The 24,318-nt window shown below is 44.7% G+C and overlaps 2 protein-coding genes across 6 annotated transcripts in view; one reads left to right on the top strand and one right to left on the bottom strand.

Moving 5' to 3' along the window:
• The window catches only part of RIMKLB (ribosomal modification protein rimK like family member B), a 101,347-nt gene that overhangs the window by 41,877 nt on the left and 35,152 nt on the right, over positions 1 to 24,318 (top strand). For 4 of the 5 annotated variants that reach the window (XR_008552273.1, XR_008552272.1, XR_008552274.1 and 1 more), the window contains exon 1: positions 21,850 to 21,939. The exons of the other annotated variant lie outside the window; for it this stretch is intronic. The gene's annotated coding sequence lies outside the window, so the exon portion shown is untranslated. Of the gene's footprint in view, positions 1 to 21,849; positions 21,940 to 24,318 lie in introns of those variants that run through there. 5 annotated transcript variants of the gene reach the window in all.
• LOC119247035 (basic proline-rich protein-like) lies at positions 10,101 to 23,763 on the bottom strand. Its single transcript, XM_037513260.1, has 3 exons — positions 23,750 to 23,763; positions 21,793 to 22,458; positions 10,101 to 10,227 (listed from the first exon to the last, which is right to left on the bottom strand). The coding sequence occupies exons 1-3, from the start codon at positions 23,761 to 23,763 to the stop codon at positions 10,101 to 10,103; spliced, it is 807 nt and encodes a 268-aa protein (XP_037369157.1).

Below are 24,318 nucleotides of genomic sequence, written 5' to 3'. Positions count from 1 at the left end.
AGTAAGCAAGGCAGGACCTCGCGAAGAGCACAAAGCACCACGTACACATGTTGGGCTGAGGAGACCCTGAGGAATACAGTTTGGTGAATTTCTCATTCACAGGCTGTCCTGATGTCCCCTCTCTCCTGAGTTGTCTTTTTTTTTTTCTTTTTCCGGAGCTCAGGCATGGATCTTGGTTTTAGAGAGATCCAGATTTATTTTCATTAGGGTGATGTGGTCAGCCAGAACCATATCAGTTTATTTAATGACATCAGGTCAAAGTCAGCTCCAAAGGGAGAGAAGTGCAGCAAGCAGCTGCCATCCACTGATGTGAGGTTCTCACTGGCTGGGGTGAACGCCCAGAGCTCAGTCCACGTAGCCTGGCTCTCCCCGTGAGTCCCTGGGAAGCCCCCCTGCCTCGGAGAATTTGAACTGACTGACAGGTGCAGATGTGACTTCAACCCTCTGATGTTTAAGCTACCCAGGAAAATGTTCGTTTTCAAGAAATGTTTCAGCCACTGGAAGATGGGTACAGAGCAAAGAAAGAGAAGGAAGGCAGAGACTCAAGACACAGGCTGGCTTTATTCATCTGTTTATTGGCCTGTAAAGAATACGCCCATTAGCTGAAGGCCTCTGGGCAAATGTACAGAAACATTATTCTTACAGTCCAATCCAACTAAATTAAATCCAGGGCCTAAACACCAAAAAGATTTCCATAAAAGGAAGGAAGGGAAGGGAGGAGGGTTATATGAGGTGGGGAGAAAGGGAAAGGAGGGAATCTGGGGTGTGTGTGTGTGTGTGTGTGTGTGTGTGTGTGTGTGTGTAGGAATGAGGCAATAAATTAGTCACAGCCAAACTTAAAACATGGAATCAGCGCAGGACTTGGGAACCAGTGGACATACCTCCTCAGAAGACTCGGAGGAGGGGAAACAGCCTCCTCTTGAGCAGCCCACACCTGCTGGTGTTCCTGCCTCTATGCTTTGCCTCTTTTCTTCCTTTCCGAAATAGCTTCTTCCCAACTCCTATGTCCAGGATGCAAATGCTGCTGAGTACCTCAGACCTCAGCTTACATGCTTTCTCTTCCCAGAAACCTTTCCTAGTCCCTTCTGCTTCTGAAGAATTTATTGTTCCCTCCTCTGAGCTACTTCTTTTTTAATTTTTATTTATTTTATTTTAGTTTTTAAAAAAGATTTATTCATTTATACATACAATTACTGAGGCACAGGCCAGAGGCGTGGGGGGTGAGAGGATTCACCAGAGACAAAGCAGGGAACAGAACAGGCAGAGTGACTGAAACACACTGCTGAGGGGAGCAGCGGGGGAGACAGGAGAGGTCTGCTACATCATGTGGGTAGCTCCCTGGCCAGGGATCGAACTCGTGCTGTAGTGGCTGTGGATAGCTTCATAGGGCTGTATCTTAACCCCTTGCGCCACCAGGGAGGCCCAGATGGAGAATTCTTGACTGCAGAGACAATCTTGCTTTTTTCTGGCTGACATATTAATTAGTGCAAAACAATTCAGTGTGGTCAATTGAATGGAGTTGAGATGTGGACTCAAAACTGGACCTTCCCATTTATAGATATAAGCATTTTAGAAGTGAGTCAAAAGCAGGAAGATGAAGTTCTAGAAAAATAAACTTTTTGAGTGCATCAGTGGAGCACAGCAATGGAACAACCAATCAATGTATTCCTTGAAGTATGTGAAGGGAATAGGGCAAAAGGAAATAGGCAAGGAAATTCTAGAAGCAAAAGACTTAGCAGCAAGGCTGTCAACTGAGTACATGTAACATGTGGAACTTACATCCCCAACAATGGGTCCTCCATCTTATCACTGCTTTTGGGCAAAGGTCCCGATGGCACTAGTGGTCTTGCACAGCTCTCTCTGCCATGCAAAGGCCCAGAGCTTGGTCTCATTTCAGGATTCTTTTAAGGATTTTGAAATTAAACCCACCACAAAAGCCTTTTAAATAAAACTGACTACAGACAAAACAAAACAAGACAAACACTAGAAATTCATTTATAGATAGGAAGTCTCCATCTCCCCATTCTACCCATCAGAAAACCAAGCTTAGAATTTGCAAGTATGGAACAACCCAGGAAATTTCAATGCATATATCTTTATGAATATGCAGTGATAGCTAATGTAATTATTGAATTTTGTACATTTATATCATATATGTTCATGTTTAGGTTTTTCTAGGTTATATGTGCCAGGCAGTGTGCAAAATTGTCCCCCATGAAAGCAGCAGTGAGCTATCCTATAGCTCACCCCCTGTACCCTACACTCCCACCTATACCCTGTAGCTCATATGGCAACAACAGATATTTATAGCCAACTGGCAGCAGCCCAGGGCCTGCCCAAAGCAATGTGAATGAACTTAGAATTGGCTTGTCCCTCAGTTGGGCCTTAAGAAGACTGTGCCCCTAAGCTGTGAGCATATTCCCAACAAACAGCAACCCTGGGAAAATAAATGTTTTAAGCTGCTAAATAGATAACTGTAGCTATATTACATCATATATAATTATTTTGTCTTATATAAATACGGCATTTTCTTATAACATTATGTGACGATGTAATTAATATTGGCACGTCTATTAGTATGAAAGACAGCTATATGTGTTCGCTATAAATACACACTAGTTAATAAAATAGCTAATGTGTGTGGAGGGTTTGTCATATACTAGGCACTGCTAAAAGCTAAGTGTGTGGAAGAGAGAAAAGAACGGGGTGGGGGGGTGTGTGAGAGAAAACGTGAAAACCACAAAATTACTCTTTAATATACATTATACATCAAACCACTATAATTTTGTACAACCACTTACTTGAAAAGTAGAATAGCAAATGAGGGAACACAGAAGAGAATTTTGTCAGACAGAAAAAGGGAACTTAAGTTATTTTGCCTGGACAAGAAAACCTAAAGGAGGAATCCAATAATCATTGATGTTATACTATCTTAAAGATTTTGGCAAGTTTATTCTCACCACCTTTTCCCCTGAAATCCAGTATCTTTCTTTTTTTTTTTTTTAAGATTTATTTTTATTTATTTATTTATTTACTTACTTATTTATTTATACAAGCACTGGGTACAGTCAGAAGTGCGGGAGGGTGAGAGAATTCACCAGAGCCAGAGCGGGGAGCAGAGCAGTATCTTTCTTAACAATTTTAAGAGAAGCTGTCACAAAGGACTTCATTGATGCTCAACACTAGATAAATTTCAGTCTCATTTTCTTGTTTTTCCGCAGCATTAAACATGGTTAACCAGTCCCTCCTGTTTTGAAACATTCCCTTCTCTCGGCATCTACATCATTACATCCTCAATTTCCTCTTAGCTCTACACACACTGTGCTTTTATAATTCTTTATCATCTGTTTACCTTTTTAAAAAGATTTATTTTTATTTATTTATGCATACAAGAACTGGGGTGTAGGCCAGAGGTGCGGGGGTAAGTGGATTCACAAAACACTGAGCAGGGAGCAAGAACAGGCAGATTGACCAAAATACACTGCAGAGGGGAGCAGCAGGCGAGACAGGAGAGGTCACCTGTGTCATATGTGGGTCAGCTCCCTGGCCGGGGATGGAACTCAGGCTATGGCTGTGTTAGCACTGACAGTTAAGCCCTAGCCCACCAGGGAGGCACTTCTGTTTATTTTTAATTTTTTTAAAAAAGATTTATTATATATACATACAAGAGTTGAGGTACAGGCCAGAGATGCGGGGTGGTGAGAGGATCCACCAGAGAGAGAGAGTGGGGAACAGAACAGGCAGACTGACTGAAATACATTGCTGAGGGAGGCAATGGGAGAGTCAGGAGAGGTCTGCCTTGCCACCTGTGTTTCTCCCTGGCTGGCCAGGGATGGAACTCTTGCTGCAGAGGCTGCAGATTGCTTCACAGTGCAGTGCTTAACCCCTTGCACCACCAGGGAGGCCTGCCTCTGTTTACTTTTTTTTTTTTTTTTAAGATTTATTTATTTATTTATACAAGCACTGGGTACAGTCAGAGGCGCGGGAGGGTGAGAGAATTCACCAGAGCCAGAGCGGGGAGCAGAGCAGGCAGAAGGACCGAAGTACACTGCTGAGGGGAGCAGCGGGCGGCAGGAGAGGTCTGCGCGCCATGTGGGACCCTCTTCCGGTGGCCGGGGAGCAGCTGGGGATTGAACCAGCGCTGCAGAGGCTGCGGGCAGCTTTGCAACCCAGTGCTCAACCACTGTGCCACTGGGGAGGCCCTGCTTCTGTTTACTTTTAAATGCTTGAGAAACTTGAGAGCATATTTTCAAGTTTCTTTCTCTCCCTTCTCCTTTTACTATGCTTTCTCACTCATAAATCACATCCACTCCTACGTCTTTACTTACCATATATTAGCTTGTCTTCCAAGGTCTATACTATATTTTAGTTTACAGCTCCCCTAGATTGTTTTCCCATGCCATCTGGGGCATTCACTGTTGAATGCCCAAAACCCAGCACAGGATCCACACCTCAGAAAGCTGGTGTTGCTGAGGAAGAGGTTGTATTTCCTAAAACTGGACACAAGAGGGCAACAAGTTACTTCCTCCGCCAACCTTTGCAGTTTGGTGCGTTTCTCCTACACCTCATCCGCTAGGGCAAATGACTGTGAAAGTATCAATAGTTTTTGCTCACTGCATGGAAGGTTCCTGATGTCATAGAACTGTACTTCATTTGTATTCTGGTTGCCTCTTGATGCCAGGCATTTCCTCCAAACACAGGTAATTAAAAAACATGAATCATAGTTCCTGTATTCAGGGCATCAAGAAAATTCAGTGGGGGAGAAAAGGAAGAGATTCTAAACATCATAAGCAAATGGAAACTTAGCATCTTCTAGATGGCTGACAGGCTCAACAAGCACAATCACCACCAAACTAGGTAATTCTACTCCAAGTAGTTTTAGCATGGCTCTAGAAGCATCTGAAACCTGCTGCCTGTTTTTTTTGTTTGTTAGTTTATTTGTTTTTGTTTTTAATTTCAAATAGATTTTCATTCTGGAACAGTTTTAGAGTCAGAGCAAAATGAGTGGGAAGTCCAGGGAATTCCCATATACCCTCTATCCCATATCTTCCCCATGCCCACAGTATCAACATTCTGTACTGGAGAGGTATATTTATTACAGTTGATGACCCTACATTGGCACATCATTATCAACCAAAGCTTAGAACTTACACTAGGGCTCATTCCTGGTGCTGTCCTTTCTATGGGCTTTGACAAATGTATAATGACATGTGTCTACCATAATAGTATCACACAGAACAGTTTCACTGCCCTAAAAATATTCCATACTCTGCTTATTCATTCTCACCCAAACCCCAAAAGCCCAGAGAACTCACCTTTTTACGTCTCACTGTTTTAACTTTTCCCATAATATGTGTTGGTTGGAATCATCCAATATGTGTAACCTTTTCAGACTGGCTGCTTTCAATTGACAATATGCTCTCAAGTTTCCAACATGTCTTTTCATAGTTTGATAGCTCATTTCTTTTAAGTGCCAAACAATATTCTACTGTCTGGATGAAAAACAGTTTAACTCTATTCATCCATTGAAGGAAATCTTTCTTGCTTCCTGTGGGTTCCTATGAGCTGGCCACTCATGGGTAACTGTGACCTCTCTGTTATCTGCAAATCACAGCAGAGCATTCCTGCTTGATTACCTACGGACAATAGCTGGTATCACAAGGCATGCCCAGGAACGCCTGCCCACCATGGCTAGTTACCCGACTTTCTCCATGGTGGTCTCAGGATAACCTTGCCTGTGATAACATCAGCATATATACTTGGTTGTCTCAAACCCAATTTCAGGAAATTACAAATAAAGCTGCTGTAAGTGTCTGTGTAGCTTTTCAATTCCTTTGCTTCAATATCAAAGAGCATGTTTGCTGGATCATATGATAAGAATATGTCTGATTTTGTAAGAAGCCACCAAATTGTCTACCAAAATACTATTTTGCATTCTCAACAGCAGTGAGAGTTCCTGTTGCTCCACATCCTTGCTATCATTTCATGTTGTCAGTATTCTGAAGTTTAACCATTCTAATAGGCAGGTAATAATAACTCATTATTCTTCACTTACATTTTTTTAATGACATTTTTCTTATGCTTATTTGGCATCTTTATTTTTTTTTTATTTTTGTGTAGAAGAACTGGGGTGTAGGCCAGAGGTGCTGGGGGTAAGAAGATTCACCAGAGATAAAGTGAAGAGCAAAACAAGCAGAGTGACAGAAAAACACTGCTGAGGGGAACAGCAGGCTAGTCAGGAGAGGTCTGCTGTCCCATGTGGGTTAGCTCCCTGGCCAGGGATCAAACTCAGTGCTGCAGTGGCTGTGGCTTGCTTCATAGTGCTGAGACTTAACCCGTTGAACCACCAGAGAGGCCCTGTGACTGGTTTCTTAACCTTGAGACATTTGCACACTTAGATTTTGGTTTGCTCACTTAGGCCACCAGGGCAATAAAGCCACCTGGATTAATTTCACAAATTTTAGGAAGACTTAGGGAGGCTCTGAGAAGAACTGTGGCAAAATCAGCAGTTTCCAAACTTGAGTGACGCCAATGTATATCAAACTGAAGATCTATGAGCACTCTTTGGGATTTCACTTGGCATGTCTGTGGTTGGTGCCAAGAATGTGTTCTTTGCAACTTCCTCCATGTGGTCTTACTAAGTGCAAATTTTCTTGTTGCATTCCAGTATTTCTCAAACTGGGGTATGTATCACAACCCCCTGAGGATATTATTGCTGGATAAAATACAGGATGGCCAAGTAAACATGAATTTTAGATAACCAACAGATATTTTTTATTTATTTTTTTAAAGGTTTATTTACTCATGCATATAAGAACTGGGGTATAGGCCAATGTGCAGGAGGGTGAGAGGATTCACCAAAGACAGTGGGGAACAGAACAGGCAGACTGACTGAAATACACTGCTGAGGGGAGCAGTGGGCGAGTCAGGAGAGGTCTGCCGCACCATGTGGGTAGCTCCGCAGCTGGCAAGGATTGAACCCGCACTGCAGAGGCTGCGGACAGCTTCACAGCGCTGTGCTCAACCACCTGCACCACCAGGGATGCCCCACCAACAGATATTTTTAAAAAAAATTTATTTTTGTTTATTTATGCATACAGGAACTGGGGTATAGGTCAGAGGTGGGGTGGTTGGTGAGAGGATTCACCAGAGACTGAGTGGGGAACAGACCAGGCAGATCCTCTAAACTACACTCTTGCAGGGAGCAGCGGGTGAGATAGGAGAGGGCTGCTGTTCCATGTATGTTAGCTACCTGGCCAGGGATGTAACCCATGTGGTAGTGGCTGGTGATAGATTGATAACGCTGAGACTTTAACCCCTGGACCACCCCAGGGAGGCCCCAGCAGATTAATTTTTAGTATAATCAGGCCTCCAAGACCACAATAGTTGCTGTTTTAACTTTAGAGTACTTTTTTTTTTTATAAAGATTTATTTATTGATGCATACGAGAGCTGAGGTACAGGCCAGAGGTGGTGTGGGGGTGGGGGCGAGAGGATTCACCAGAGACAGAGTGGGGAGCAGAACAGGCAGACTGACTGAAATACACTGCTGAGGGGAGCAGTGGGCGAGACAGGAGAGGTCTGCTGTGCCATGTGGGTAGCTCCCTGGCCGACTGGGGACTGAACACAGGCTGCAATGGTTACGGACAGCTTCATAGGTTGTGTCTTAACCCCTTGTGCCACTAGGGAGGCCCTAATTTTAGAGTATTTTCTCTCCAAGCATCAAAAAATACTTTCAAAACATCTAAGTTTCCAAATACAGTGTAAATCTCCATTGTGGCAGATATTGAAGATGGCTGTTTTCTTTTTTTTTTTTTTTTTTTTAAAGATTTATTTATTTATGCATACAAGAACTCAGGTACAGGCCAGAGGTGTCGGGAGTGAGAGGATTCACCAGAGACAGAGTGGGGAACAGAAGCAGATTGACTGAAGTACACTGCTGAGGGGAGCAGCGGGTGAGGCCAGCGGGTGAGACAGGAGAGGTCTTCTGCCCCATGTGGGTAGCTCCCTGGCCAGGGATTGAACTTGTGCTGCAGTGGCTGTTGACAGCTTCATAGGTTGCGTCTTAACCCCTTGTGCCACCAGGGAGGCCCCGAAGATGGCTGTTTTCTTAGGAAATTTCATGACAAACAATATACCAGTAGGAGATTATTCTTTTCATCGCTATTTCTCCTATTAACCTTTTCTAAGAATTGTCTGTGTTCTTCTGGGATCACCTGAGTAACTTATTGGGAAATAAAAAATTGATTTATGATTATACCTCATACCTCTTGTTCCACTTCCTCTCTCCTCCTGTGCAATCCCCTTTCCTTTTTCAGTCTGTATCTCTACTTTTGTCCAAGTTGTCCTCATTCAAATTTCTTGCACGACTTTCTCTCTTCCCTCCCTCCCTTTTATCTTTCTACTTTCCTTCCTACCTGCTCTCTTCTTTCCTTTCTCCTTCCTTTTCCCCACTCTCCTTCTCTCCCTCCATTTTTCCTTCCTTCCTCTTCACAAGTCTCCCCAAGCCCTTCTATGTCCAAATTAAAATCCATAGAAACAAGTTAGGGGACTAGGAACCAGCCTACAGTATTGTAGAAGGAAATTCTATTTTGTGTTCCAGAAGGAAATTCTATTTTGACAATCTTTTGCTACAGCAAGTTCATAGTCAGGGGAAAAGTGAGCTTCTTGAAACAATTGCTTTCCTGAAGACCTGTTGGGAGGGTGATGGATGGCACTGCAGTTAGAGTCTGAGAACCGCAGGAAGAGGAGGGGAGGTATTGCTAGGCAGCATGAGGGAGGAGGTGACTAGGAGAAGGAGCCAGTCAGGAAGAGCTTATGGAAGGGGTGGAGAATACACAGCCGGTATATGCTGCTTGCAAACCCTTTCTGCAGATATGGTGTCTTTGTGAGCCGACCGCAGAGGCCATGTGCATGCAGCATGCATGTGAATGCGCGGATTGCTTATTTCAGAGCTCAGGTCTCCGTGAACTGCTGACTGCCAGAAACTGGAATGCGTTGTTGAAAGGATTCTGCAGTGAGAGTGCTTGTTTGTGGTTGTGTGATTTGTGCGCCTGATTTTTTGCCTAATGCACTATTCTGATTCCAACTCTGAAAGTTTAGTGGAAGTCTGGGTGACTAAGTCAAGACACAACAAAATCAGATGTGGGGGCAACATGAGATGGAAATAGAGAAACTTACAATAAAGAGAATGATTTGGAGAAAGGGGGAAGATGAGAAAACAGGAGATAAATGATAGAAATAATAGAAATCCTTTCTTGGGAAGTTTGAGAAAAGAAATACAGGTTTCTTCCAATTGTAGGCATTGTATACCCGTCCTTCTGGTGAGATGTTTCCTGATTTTTCTCTATTTCTCTATTGGCATGGTGTATCTCACCATGCACATTATAGGTGCATTTTGGTTAGACCAGGGAGGAGATAACAATCACCCTAAAAGCAGCATTCACGCTTAGATGAGAAAAAGGTTTGTTGCTACTGTTTGGTACACAGGACAGCCACAGGACACAGCAGAGAGATTTAGCGCTGATCCGAAATTAATTGAACAGGATTAGAGAATGTCGTTGATCAAAATATGTGAACTGCATGACGTCTTTCAAAAGCAAGAGTGTTCAAATGAACTCTTTCCATATTCCAAAGATGATTATTATTACTCTTATTATCATTAACAATTGAACAGGGACCATCTCTACTAAAATGTGACATTTAACTTAGCCAGGACAATTTCTAGATCGAGATAAGTAAACGCTGAGACAGCATAACTTTGAACGTAGACGTGAGCTGGGGAGAGAAGTCTTAGTTGAAAGCATCCCAGTTTTGCTTGTTGCCAAAACACTATTTTTTTGGACAATTTCAAATTACAATGATTACGATGTTTTTCTCAGTTCTTCATTTTGCTTCATTTTCTAAACCTAAGCAATTCACAATTACAAGAATTATATTTCCATTATGACTTTAGCTGCATGTGTCAATCTGTCTTTTGTTTCATTCAGCCATCTTTTCCTCCTACTATTTTGTTCATCTGCATCTCTCCTTTGTTCTTTCCTCTTCTCCATCATGTTTTCCAAGATTTAATGAAAATGTTCATTTTCACTAATTTCCTGATCACGGTCTCCCTGATCGAAATTCTTTTTCAGGCTTGTCTTTCTCCTCATTCCTTTCTCTGGAGTCTTTGTCTCCAGCAGAGGGGGTCTGATGGTGATCGGAGGTAGGGAAAGAGGCCTGGGAGAAGCTGAGAGGGGGGAGGAAGTGGTGCTTCAGCTGTTTCTACAATCAGCCTGTAAAAGGCTGACTTAAGCTTCTCTGTAAATTCCTCCTCTCCCGCCCCACAGATCTCCCCCTCAAAGGGTCTCTCTGCTTCCCCACCTTAAATTCCACCTCCCCCACACCCTCCTCGATTTCCCGGGTGACATCACTCTCCACCAGCTGTGACTGCCAGGGACACTGACCTATTTTTGCCTGTTAGGTACTCAATCCTGGTTTCTCCACTAGACTTGATTTTTCTGCTAAACTCAACTCTTTGCACCTCAACATGTCAGTGTGTCCCTTTTGAAAACTCAAACATTTCTGTCTCTGCTAAGATAATAGTTTCATATTTAGTATCTGATCTTTGAGAGAAAGTATATGTGTAATAATAGTTTCAATGATGGGGCCTCACTGGTGGCTCAAGGGGTTAAGTGTCAGCACTATGAAGCTAACTGCAGCCACTGCAGCACGAGTTCAATCCCTGGGCAGGGAGGTCACCCACATGGCGCAGCAGACCTCTCCTGTCCCACCCACTGCTCCCCTCAGCAGTGTATTTCAGTAGATCTGCCTATTCTGCTCCCCACTGTCTCTGGTGAATCCACTCACCTCCCCCCCCTACCTTCTGGTCTACACCCCAGTTCTTGTATGCATAAATAAATCAATCTTTTTTTTAAAAAAGTTTCAATGACTTTAGTAAATTCATTTTAAATTTCTCTGATTTTTAGTTTTTTAATTAAAATGGAATCTGGGGCCCCCCTAGTGGTACGAGGGGTTAAGATACAGCACTATGAAGCTATCCCCTGCCACTGCAGCATGATATCTGGCCAGGGAGGTGACCCACATGGCACAGCAGACTTCTCCTGTCTCGCCTGCTGCTCCCCTCAGCAGTGTATTTCAGTAGATCCACCCTGTTCTTCTCCCCACTCTGTCTCTGCTGAATCCTCTCACCCCGCCCCCCCATCTCTGGCCTGTACCCCAGCTCTTGTATGCATAAATAAATACATATTTTTTAAAAATGGAATCTGTGTATTTGAAGAAGAATACATTTAGGAATTTTTGGTTGTACGCATGATTAATGAACTCTTTCCTTTGTGATAAATTCTAATGTATATTATGTATTTAAAGATTGTATATGATATTGAAGATATAAGCAGCAGGCAGTAATATTTCAATAAAACTTTACCAAGAATGGAGGGAAACTGTAGACAAAATCAATGTAATATACTTTGTGGAGGAATTATAAATGGTTAAGAGTGTGTATTTTGCTGCTTGTTTTCAAATCATGGCTTTACCAGCTGTGTGATTTCAGACAATTTGCTCAGTGTCTCTGACTCATTATGCTTAGTTGCAAAAATAAGAGACCTTTAGCTATTTATATATGTGAAAGTTATGAGAATATTCCACTTTCCTAAGATATGTTAATTTTATTACTAGACTGGGGACTGTTTTCTATATATGTTCCAAATGATACTATAGTAATTTCCTCATGCCTAAGCCTTCATTTGCCATTTATCTACTATGTAGAATTATGGATCTTTTATCTGGACTTTAGTAGTCTGCCCCAAGTCATACAGAAAAGTTCTGGCACATAAGTGAAAATAACGGGAAGTTCTGTGTTATGGGTTTGCCTAGTGATTCCACTGTCTCACTCTCCATAGTTCAGGTTTTCAAAATTTCCTTTTCACTTTACCATATTCTCTGACTTTATTTCATCCTGTTATGTTGCGCCGGGCAACACTACACTGACAAAGATAAGGGAGTCGTGGAGCAGGCTACATAATGCAGGATGCTGCTCGAGAGCAAGATTCTGGCCGTTTTTATTGATAGAATAATCATACAGCATCAGCTACCTGTGTTAGGAGGACAAGGAGAAAGGATGGGTGAAACTCAGGAATGTCATCTGGGGCTTGGGGGGGGACATGAGTCTGCTGACCATGTGATCAGCTTGATGACCAAGTGTTGTCATCGAAACTGGATCCTAGACCCCCAGCCATGGTCCTAATCTTATCAATAAGGCATTCCACTGGTCAGCTTCTGGGGTCCCTTGTCATATATTGGTCTTCGGCCCCCTGGGCCTTCCCAGTCTTACCTCATGATGTATGAGTTGGGAGTAGGTTTATGCATCTGTCATCAGCTCCCTGGGCATTCCGGTTCATACCTTGTGATGCATATCCTTCCCAGAGTGATCAAGCTTTCTGCTCTTGATTGATTTGAAAGTCACCTTGTAAGGTTTGCCTCATATGACTGATTGACTGGGCAGTTCTGACCTTTGTATAAGGATGCAGAACTGCAGGTAACCATAATGGTGGCTGAACAGGCCACTTAAGTCTAGCAGACCCACACTGTTAGGATGAAACTCAGATTGAAAAGCAGTGAGAAAAACAAGAAAAATCAAGGAAAGGATTAATTTGGGGATTCAGGTGCAACTGATATAAGAAAAGGAGGAAATAGGAAAAGTCAGGACATTTGGGGATTCAGTTGCAACTGATATAAGAAAAGTAGGAAATAGGAAAAGTCAGGAAGATTTACCAAAAAAAGCCAATCTAGTGCAATGATTGAGATGTGCTTGAAAAACAAGAGAGCAAAAAACTTTTGAAAAATAAAACAAAGTAACAGGGAAGGTAGAATTTTGGACAGAAGCTAGGTAACCTACCTGTGGGGAATGGGAAAAAGTCTTGTGACTGATGATATCATTTTCCTTTGGGAAATGAAATGATTACCTCATTGGTGCTGACCAGAAAATTCCATAGTGGTCAGTTAGGACTGTATTCTTGGAAGAGGCTGAAATTGCTAGGGGGGGTAGAATGGGGGTAGGGTAAGAGACGCAAAAAACCCCACAGTTATTAAGACGCGGTGTGCATAGCACAAGTGCCTCCATTTTGGGTCTACTGGATGAGCACACAAAATTTGTTTGGGTTTTATTTTGGTTTTGGCATTGTATCTGATTCCCTATTGCTTTGATGCACTGTGGTTTGCACTGGGAAGAAGGAGAAATATGGTTTGTTGTGAGGGATTAGTTCATCAATCTCAATATTCTCTAAGTCCTTCTGAAAATCTTCCAGAAGCTCTTACAAAGCTCTTATTTAAGGGGAAAAAATAGGACAGAATAGATACAAATCTCTCTGATTCTTTGCACTGAGAATAATTATATGAACTAAGACTAATGAACAAGGTTTTCTAGTCTAACTGTTATAGGGCAGCCCCGATACAAAACGGGGTGCCTGACTGTGAGTCCTCACCCGCATGCTTAAAAGGACTTACTAATGCTTTACTGCAGGCACACACGAAAGGTTAATAAAAGGTTTATTTACAAGGGAAGGGCAAATGAGGAAATGTACAGCTCAGGGAGAAAAATGGGAGACAAAGTTTTAAATGCGTCCTACCCGATCCACCGATCTGGAATCCCAAATGGCACTCTGAGAGCTGGCCGCGAGCCAGGAGCCGTGAAGCCAGGAGGCGAGCCACAGAGCGAGAGCCCCACGGCCCACGTGTTTGGTTTTTATACCCAACCTGGCTGCTTAACTCCACCCTCAGGTCCCAGCCACCTTCCCTTTGGTGGTGACGGGATTTGTCTTTCCCAATGTCCTGATGGCTTTGGTCTGGAGTGGGGGTGGAGTCCACAAAGCCTGTATGGGATTAGCGCAGGACATCCTTTCCCCCTAACATAACTTTTTAAAAATGCAACAGACAGCAAACTTAACCAGGACAATCATGGAGTTGACAGGGCATGAATATGCTCCCAGAATTCATTCATTCATTTGTCAGAGTATAGGGGAAAATCTACTCCTCTGGGTTTTCTCCCACTGAACATGTAACCACCAGCATGAGAGGTGTCAGCAAAGAAAAGTCAATTTAGTAATTGTGCATTTAATAGTTGTGCATTGTGCAAGGGGAAGCTCATTTTGGTCAGTGAGAAAGGGGTTTAAGTCTCTGGCTAAGAGTCATGGGGTGGGGCACCAAGGACTAAGGAGGGGGAGGCTGCACATGACAAGGAGAGTATGACTTCATCTTCACTTTCAGCATAAAAAGATGAGCTTTACTGGTCACTGATAAACCTCCACCTGGATGATATCTCCCCAAACCACATTTTTCTATGTTATTTATTAAACAACAGTGGGGTGCTCCCTGGTGGTGCAAGGGGTTAAGATGCAGTACTATGAAGCTATCCGCAACCACTGCAGCACGAGTTGAATTCCCCGCCAAGGAGGTGACCCATATGGTGCAGCAGACCTCTCCTGACTTGCCCGCTGTTTCCCTCAGCAGTGTATTTCAATCTGCCTGTTCTGCCCCCCCACTCTGTCTCTGGTGAATCTTCTCTCTCACACACACACATCCCCTCCCCATCACTGGCCTGTACCCCATCTCTTGTGTGCATAAATAAATAAATCTTAAACAAAAATAAAAAGAACAGTGATTCTTCTTCCCCATTTAGGGAAGGATAAAAGACTGAGGGAAGCAGCAGAGCTCCTCCTCACCCTCCAGGGTCTTCATTACTTTCAAAAGAATTTGCATTCTTTAAGTAAAGGACATTGATTAACTAAAGTTCCATGTACCAAGGTGATAGTTTTTAGAAAAAGACACTGTACACATTGGTCAATGCCTATTTGACCCTTAGGGGAGCTGTATCCCACACATTCATTCACTCAATTTGTAAACGTGTGTTAAGTATTTTGGGCACTGCTCATGACTCAGATATGTGACAGACCCACATGACTCATGTGTGGTTTGAAATGTCTACCAGTTCAGTCGTGAGGGTGGGAAGGGGTGTGTCCTATTGATTTTTCCCTTTTTACAGTGTGCCTCCATTATTTTTTTAAAAAAGATTTATTTTTATTTATGCATACAAGAGCTGGGGTACAGGCCAGAGATGTGGGGGGGGGGGGCGGTGAGAGAACCCACCACAGACAGAGTGGGGAACAGAACAGGCAGACTGACTGAAATAAACTGTGAGGGGAGCAGCGGGAGAGACAGGAGAGGTCTACTGTGCCAGGTGTGTTGCTCCCTGGCCGGTGGGGGATAGAACTCGTGCTGCAGAGGCTGTGAATTGCTTCATAGTGCCATGCTTAACCCCTTGCGCCACCAGGGAGGCCCCTGCCTCCACTATTTTTTTTTTTTAATAAAGATTTTGTTACAGCTCAGTGAGAGTGGCACCCCTAAACCCCCAAATCTGCCTGCTCTAAATAGGTTCTGCCAGATGGTTCTAAATATGTTTTTCTGCATCAACACAAAATATATAAGGCCTTTAATGAAAAGGAACATTTTAATACAATTAGTGTGCAATACAGACCAGTCAAAGAATATAGTTTCTGAAAGGTTTGGAGTGGTAAGGAAAAGGTGAGCCAGGCTAAATTTCTCAAAGGAAGGGAAAATTTATTGCGCTCCTAGCGGACCGCACGGATCCAAGGTGGGGTCCGTGAAGCCACGCCCGTTGTGAGGAGAGATGTCCCTTTTATAGGGTGCGGACAGGTCAGGCAGGAAAACTGGGTTGGTAGGGTGGTAGGAGAACAGGTTTGGGTGGAGCCAAGTTGTTTTCTCCTGTCTATAGCTTCAGTTTAGTTTTGATGTTTAGGTTTGCTTAGGCTTTAGGTTTAGGTTTGATGGTATCAGTGGTCCTGGTGTCAGGGTCATCTTGTCTTTTTCTATGTGGGCTTCCTCATTCCTGGCCCCTGCATCGACCTTTCAGTTTCCAAATCTAGCACCCAAAGTTACTCATCCCCTCTTGAGTAAATGTCTAGCCAAACAGGGTTGACCCAAAGCAAGGCTGGAAAGCCTGCCACAAGTCTAAAGCACCTTCTGGCAGGGACCATTAGAAAAGGGTCAGAAATAGTCAGACAAGTATGGGAGGAAAAGAGCAAAACCAAAATCAAGATAAAAGCTGCCATTGTTAACCTCTTGTAGGGTCAGGAATGGACCAGTGCAGGTTTTCTGATCCCATGCAGACCGGGTAAAGGAGGAGTCAGAGTCCTCAGTGGTTTTTTGCAGGTCTTTTATTGGGATTTACCAGGTTCACAGCAGGCAGGGGTGCTGGGGGGCCAGGAGGCTGGCAGTCTTCCCAGCCCCCAGCAAATCCTCACTCTATCTGGGCTCTCCAGTGATCTCGGCTTCTCTTCGGCTTTTGCTGCTGCTGGCGTCCCTGTGACGCCGCCCTTAAAAGCCCAGTCTTAGCCCAGGTGAATCCCATCTACATATGCCCACACCCTACTCCAAGTGTCCGCCATCAGGCATGCATTCAGGACCGCAAGGATCTATCATCTATCCTGATGGCGGGAGGGCAGAAAAGCCTGTCATTTTTCCTTGTCCTACACCTCTCCACTGGTCTCTCACCCACATCTGTTTCAACCAGTCCAGGACTAAGAAGCAAGCTTATTTTATTTACTTATGCATACAAGAACTGGGGTCCAGGCCAGAGATGGGGAGTAGGGGTGTGAGATCACTAACCAGAGACAGTGGGGAGCAGAACGGGTAGATTTACTGAAATACACTGCTGAGGGGGGCAGTAGGCAAGACAGAGGAGATCTGCTGCACCATGTCCCCAGGTGCCTGGATCAAACTTGTTGGCTGGTGATAGCTTGATAGCTCTGAGACTTAACCCCTGCGCCTCCAGGGAGGCCCTGTGCCTCCACTATTCTTTAGCTCACACCCTGCCTTTCCACCATTATTTGTTTCCTTCTTCCCAGAGTGATACACTTTTAGCATACTCCAGCAGCCAGGGAAGTCAGGAGCCCAAGAAATTGCCACCAAAGATTTAATTGCCTCAATTTTCTGTTGTTGGAGGGAACTAAAAGTATTTGCTCAACCTTGCAAGCTTGCTTGAAAATAAAATGAGTTTATAAATGTTGAGTTCTTTAAATAAAGGACATTTTACACGTGGTTATTTCAGTCTCTCTCATCCACTAGTTTCATGTGTCTAAGAATCTCTTGGTATGCTTATTAAAATGCAGACTGATGGCTGACTCCATAAGCTTTAAGTTTGGCTCAAAAAAATAAAAAGGCAGGTACACCGGCTAATTCAGAAAGCAGAGGTGAGAGCCAAGGAAGCTGCATTTTAAACAAGCATTCCAGGTTATTCTTATGTAAGAGAGAAAAAAAATACAATCAGACACAATTAACGAGGAGAGAAGGACCTCCATCAGCCCTCTAAGTCCCCCCACCCCTTACATCCTTTCCTGATTCAGCCAATGTACGCACTCGCTTCTCTTTTTCTCCACCCCATCCTCCTTTGTGTCTGGCACTGGCATTTTCTTAGCATAGTTAGAGGGGCGCTCAGTTTTAGTTTAACATGCCGCAATGGAGTGGAGAGAAAGGAGGAGGGACATGGGTGGAGAAAGGCTAGATCGGTGTTTAGTTATTCTGTGAAGACTGTTGTTGTCGGGCTGGTTCTAGCCGGCTGGCTCCGGGAGAGGAAGCAGTGGAGAGAGCTAGATTTACTGCAGCTGCTGCTACTGTTCCTTATTTGCGAGTGTAGGTTCGGAGGGAAGATACCCACCTTTTCTCTAGTCACATGAATTTTACAGCAATCACGTGAGATTCCACAAAGAATTTTAGGTACTGCTAACAATCCTGAATTTATTTCTGAATTTATTCTCCTCCTTACTACTTCGTGACCTTGAGTTTTGATCAAATCCTTGCTTATTCCCTTGTCTTAAAATGCAGGAAGAAAAGATTTGCACTGGATGCTGTCTATGGGGTACTTTTTGCTTGACATGCAATTTAGAATTTATTTTTGTTTCATGAATGAATTTTGTTTTTCTGGCCGATGTAGATATACATGGTTGTACAAAAGTAGAATCAGACGGGGATTGATTGGACTAGGGCAACTTTTTGGGAAGAGATTGTGTTTTATCAATTCCTTTTACCTGCTTCCCCCTAGTCCTTTATATTATCTAGCAAGAACTTTGAAAATGACTCTTGTTGCAAATCTAGCTATCATATTCTAACCACTAAATCCAACTGATCATGAAATGCTCATACAATTGATTCATACAGTGGTAAAATTTCAACATGGCAAAATATATTGTTAATTCTTAACATTCTGTTGTCTAAACTTTGGTCTTCAGCTTGGCTGCATTTTAGAATTCCTTGGAGAAAAAAACACTGATGCCTGGACCCCAACACCAGACAATCTGATTTAATCAATTAAAAAAAGAGTGTGTCTCAGAATAAGAGCAAAAATTTGTTCTTGGTTCAAGCAAAGGGTACGCTTCAATTTTCTTTCGAAGACATTGCTCTTCTGTGAGTTTGGTTTCACACTTAGAAACTGAGTACCATAAATATGTATATTTGTACTATTAACACATATCTAAAGCCTGCATGACTTCTGCTTGATATTTGACTATTTTGATATCCGTTTTGTATAAGAATAGGCAGTATTTATCGATGTAGTGCATTAGATTTGAGTTGTCTCATTAATCCTATAATTTGATTAGTTAATCTTCATTTTGCTGATGAGAAAACTGAAGCTTACAGAAGTTAAGCAAAAATCTCATGTCACTGGTAAATCAAGCTGGATTTCCGATCAGATTCATGTGACTCTCGAGATGCTGAGTTACTATAAATCTTCCTAAGAGATTCGACTGACCCCGAGCCTTCTGAAAAACATTAATTTATTGGTTAAAAATGAGTGGCACACACTTAAACCCATAAGGGCTACTTCTGAGCACATTGCTTCTCAAAGGAAATATGGATCATACCTGTCCAAACATGTCATCCATGTTTAAAAAGATTATAAATGAATCTAAGAAGCTGAATCTTTGTGGCTTTTGCTGAAAATAATTCTGTTCCATTATTACTTCATATAAAAATATGAAGTATGAATTTGATCATTATTCATATAATGATAATCTTAGCTTTTTTTCAAATGGTTTTGGGGTTTTTTATGACTAGTTTAATTGAAAAGCAGTGCTATTGTATGCCTTTTGAATTTCAGAGGACATGTCTGGCACATAGTGACACTACATTGAATAAGATACTGCCTTTTATTTGATGCTTTTTAAAAAAGATTTATTTATTTATACATACAAGAACTGGGGTACAGGCTAGAGGTGTGGGGGGTGAGAGGATTCACCAAGACTCTGCCATTTTTGAGAAAGACAAGTTCTCCCTGGTGGCACAGAATCTTAAAAGTCTCAGCACTATGATGCTATCCTCAATCACTGCTGCACACCAGTTTGATCCCTGGCCAGGGAGCTGACCCACATGGCACAGCAGACCTCTCCTGTCACGCCCGCTGCTCCCCTCCCCACTCTGTCTCTGGTGAATCCTCTCACCCCCTACCCCACCCAACTCCTGCACCTCTGGCCTGTACCCCAGTTCTTGTATGCATAAATAAATAAATCTTTAATAAATAAATAAATCTTTAAAAAAAAGAAAATAAAGGCAAGTGGTGAATTAATAACCTATCCATAGTTTTGCCAATTCAAGCTGCTTTTTCTGAGAGGTGCATGGTTATCAGTGGGAATGAAGGCTAAACTAGGTAATACTGATCATTTCCTAGGCAAACCATGGAATCTTTTCCCTATTGTCCATTTCCCTATGTATCTCTCCCCAGATTTTCGTAGTGTTACTATCTCTGATCTGTTTTCCTTGACCACAAAATGCTTGTCTTATTTATGTTCCAGGAGACTGTTTAGTAGACGTAGAAGCAACATTTTAGTTATGTAAAATTTCCCCACTTTCTTGAAACAGTATATCTTCTAGCACATTTGTTCCTCTAAAAGTATCCTTTGTAAAAATAATTCAGTATCCTAGGTTATTCTGAGTGGCATAACATATCATAATAGTAAATATACCAGCACTTGCTTTGTGCCGGGCTTTATATTAATACCTATTAACTCATTTACTCTGTAGAGCAAGTCAATGAAATGGTTCATTATTTTTGTTTTTATAACATTTTTAGTTAAAGTATTTTTAGTTAACTTTTAGAGTAGGTGAAGAAGATACAGAGCACTTGAGGTGGGTGGAACTGTCCACTTCAGAATTACCACCCCAGGTTATGCTTTATTTTTAAAAACTCAGTTCCCTGAGAGAAATCAAGAAAAACAAAAAACAGCCCAAAGGTTTGGGAAAAGAAAAGAGTGCTGAAAAGATTTTGTTGCCTGAGGTGAGGGTGGTGGAACCGACAAGAAGGCAAACTGTATCTCACATCGGATATCTTAATTGGTAATAAACAACTAAGGTTATTTGGATCTCCCATGTAAAGTAGCACGGCCATCTGTTGTCGTTGGCTTTATTCTTCACGATCTAGAAAAATTTGTTAGCAGAGTAGCAACGAACATACTCATGAGTTGGCCGATATGAATTTAATGAATTGAAAGTATTCATACTCTCTTCCTTCAAACCGTAATTGTAGTTTCAAACAATTTTAGTGTTTACAAAATGCTCCTCAGGATCTCATCTCATTCTCACAGCAATCTTGGAACATACTCTTGTCTTATCATCATAAAGACTCAAATGAAGCTCAGAAGCTCTTTCGCCCCAAGCTTCCCCCTGGTTTCTAAATGGCCGAGTTGGCCAAACCACACGACTCTGCCTAAATCTTTCAATCTGCCTAAATTTACGATGTACATCCATTTAAACAGTTGCCTCAGAATACAGAGGCATTGTCTTCCTTGCATACACGCGTGAGGACCTTATGGATATTAATGATCTTCCTCCCCAAATCTTGGCCTCTGGGAAGGAAGGTCCGCGGGCAGCGAGGACTTAGGTGGCCGCGGTCAGCAGCACCCCGGCGGCCGAGGCGGGGTGGGCTCGCGTCGGGGTTCACAGCGTGGATGAATGGGGCCTGAGGAGAGCCTGCGAGGGCCGGGAGGATGGACAACGGAAGGGATTGACCTCGCGGTTTCGAGTGGGGAACAAAACTCGCCCCCCACCCGTTTCTCTTCCACACCGAGGACGGTTTGGGGGCGGGTGGGGAAAGCGCGTCCTCGCTGCGCTCTCGCGCCCCCTCGGCCCGCCCCGCGCGCCCCCCGTCGCCTCTCCGCCGCCCACTGGCCGGCGAGGGCCGCGAGGGGGCCGCGGCGCCGGGAGGGCGGGTCCCAACGCAGGTGTCAGATCCGCTCGGCCGAGTTCGGCGGACTGACCCGGCTCCCCGCTCCGCCAGCCGCCGCCCGTCGCCCCCCGCCCGCCGTCCGTCGCCCCCCGCCCGCCGCCGCCGCCGCCGCGCCGAGAGGGCGGGGCCGGGGTGCGCGCGCGGCCTGTGCACGCGGCGGGCGGCGCGCGGCGCCTCGTCTGGGGGCGCGCGAGGCGGGCTCCGGCGGCGGCGCGCGCGCTGTGTGTGTGTGTGTGTGTGTGTGTGTGTGTGTGTGTGTGTGAGGGAGAGAGAGGGAGAGAGAGGGGGAGAGAGGGGGGGGGGGTCGCGCGCGCGCGCACGTCAGGCGAGTGAGGGAGCGAGGGAGCGAGGGAGCGAGGGGCGGCCGGGTGTGAGTGAGTGAGTGAGTGTGTGTGTGAGTGTGTGTGTGAATGAGGAGTGAGTGTGTGTGGGAGCAGGGGTGAGGGAGCGCCCGAGCGTCCGCTGGGCTGTGAGAAAGTGGGCGAGCGTGCGAGGGCGCCCGGCCTGGCTGCGGGAGCCGCGGCGACGGCGGAGAAAGGAGGCGGCTCCCGGCATCCCGGCCCCCTCCCCCCCGGCTCCCTCTCCCCCTTGCAGCCCGCCCGGCCGCCCTTCTCCGCCGGCTGCGAGCGAGGGAGGCGCCGCCCGAGCCAGGTGAGCGGGGCGTCGCGGCCCCCCCCCCGGGGTCGGGCGTGAGGCGGGGGCGCGCCCGCCCTCTCCCCGGCGGGCGAGCTCGGCGAGCGACCCTTCCGAGCCGCGGGGTCTCGGCCCGGGGAGGGGAGCGGGCTGTGCGCGCCCGGGAGCCGGGCTGGGGAAGGCCGGGGCGCCCCCCGAGGCTGAGGCGGTGGGCGGCGGGGCGGGCGGCGCCGGGGCTCGGGGGGCTGAGGCGGCGGGGGGCGCTGGGAGCGGTGGAGGGTGCCGAGCGCGGGTGACCGGGGGAGCTGTGGTTGGGCCGGCGGCGGCGACCGCGGGCCTGGAGGAGCCGGTGCCCCCCGCCGGCGAGGGGGTGTGGTGACCCCGGGAAGGCTTGTTGGAGGAGCCGGGCTGGTCCTCGAGCGTGTGGCGGGCTGCGCGGCCCCCGCGCCCAGCGGCCGGATTCCTGCGCTGTGGTCGCGGGAGGAGGCTGTGGTGCGGATCCCGCGGCGCTGACGTTTTCCATTGCAGGTTGGCCTCCTTACGCGTAAATTTTAGAGAGTGTGACACTCGTTCCTTTGACAGCCCGCTGCATGCGAATGGGAGGCCAAATCATTGCTTGCCTGGGTTTGATTTAAAAAAAAAATAATAATGTCCATGATGCAAATCTTACATGTCTCCCACCCTTCCCACTTAAAGCCCAGACGCCTGAATACAGAGGATGTAGTAATTTGTCTTTAATGTCTCCATATCTCGGACCACAGATTTGTAATCCCAGTAGTTTAATCCAACTTCTGTTTATGACTGGAGATGGGGCGTTCATTCTGGTTTCTGACTGGAGTTCTACTAACCGTGTTGACTGTGACTTCGATGAAAAGTCTTTCCGTTAGCTGTTGTCCCATCAAGTCCATGAATTGTTGCCACATCTTTGTGGAGTTGGGGTAACATCTTTCCAGGAAGTATATGGCCACCCACATATGGACAGTTTTCCTTTTTGGTGGGCTTGATCTATTTGTGGACCTTCTTAATTAACTGTAACCATTAGAATTAGAATGTTATTGAAGTCTCATTTCTTTCACAATTTGGGGTACTTTAAACTTCATTTCACCTGCTTTTTAAAAACTATTTGTAAAGTAATCCATGCCAACATACTTTAAAGATACTCTTGGAATAAAACACTCTCTGAAATTACAGTTATGTAAAATTCACGTTTATTTTCTAACATTTACTATGGAAAAACCTCCTTTATAGTGAATGCTATGTGTTACTTGGTCAGTTGCAAAGGGGAGGAGGCCTGTTTTGTTTTGAGACAATCTTTTGTTTATTCCTCTCTATCCTGTTAATTTTCTTCTTTCATGTCATAGATTTAGTTGTTAGTTTGGCAACATGGCTGTTGATGTTTTTCTCTGTCTCCCTTTTTTCTCTCTTGTCTTCTCTTACTCCCACTAGGTGCTGAGTCCGCTTGTCAGGGAGGGGGGCAGTCTGATTCTGAAAACAGACAAGAAGGGGAACGGCAAATTCAATCACATAGAATTCTCCACTCAGTCAAGAACCACTTTTTTCTTCCTGCTTTTCCCTCTGCAGGAGCTGAATAGTTAACCTTTTAGACTTTTGACTACCAGCTAAAATTCTAGTGGTCTTACTTTCTATGGCTTTTAAATTTTTGGTCATGTTTCCTTAGAGTTCCTATTGAATATAGTAGCATCTGGGGGGCGGGGGTGGGTAAAGGGGAGAGGGACAAAAAGAAATTATCCCCTTTTTCCTTTTTCCTCATTCAGTCCCCTTTCCTCTTCAGGGGGAAATTCCCAGCAGCATGGTACAAATCCTCTACCTTTTCTCAGCCATATTGTGAAGAAGCACAGAAGTGAACATTCTTTTGTCCCCTCACCAATGAACACCCATCAAGCTCCAGGCATTAGTTTCTTGGGGCACAGGATGAAACATATTTCCCAATTCTAACTTTCCCCCATATATATGCACCTGGGATTTGCTACTGGGGTATGTCACTAGATTGATTTCTGAAAATTCCTTCCTTCCCTTTGAACTGAAAGACACTGTGAACACTTGGATGGGATTGGGGAAAGGGGATAGAGTAGAGCACATTGTTCCACACTTTGGGAAGCAGGAGTAGCTTGTACCATATTCCTCTGGGGAGCAGGCATAGAGACCTAAACTGAGTGAAAATGGGTGGAGGAAGAACTTCTGTACCCTCGAACAACATGTGAAGAGTGAGAAAACCAAACTTAAAGTAAGGAGGGTGAGTTTTATTGTATGTTGCTTGCTGACAACTGCTTTGGGGGTGGCACTTGAGCAATTTGGCTCTTAGATTTTATGATCAGTTTACAGAGCATATTCTCTGCAGGTGGGATTAAGGTTTGAGTGTATAAAAAAAGCCTTTAG

This window comes from Talpa occidentalis, unplaced genomic scaffold, assembly GCF_014898055.3.
Source record: "Talpa occidentalis isolate TD23 unplaced genomic scaffold, MPIMG_talOcc4v2.1 talOcc4.16, whole genome shotgun sequence".
Lineage (NCBI taxonomy): Eukaryota > Metazoa > Chordata > Mammalia > Eulipotyphla > Talpidae > Talpa > Talpa occidentalis.
This window is presented reverse-complemented; position numbering and strand designations above follow the sequence as displayed.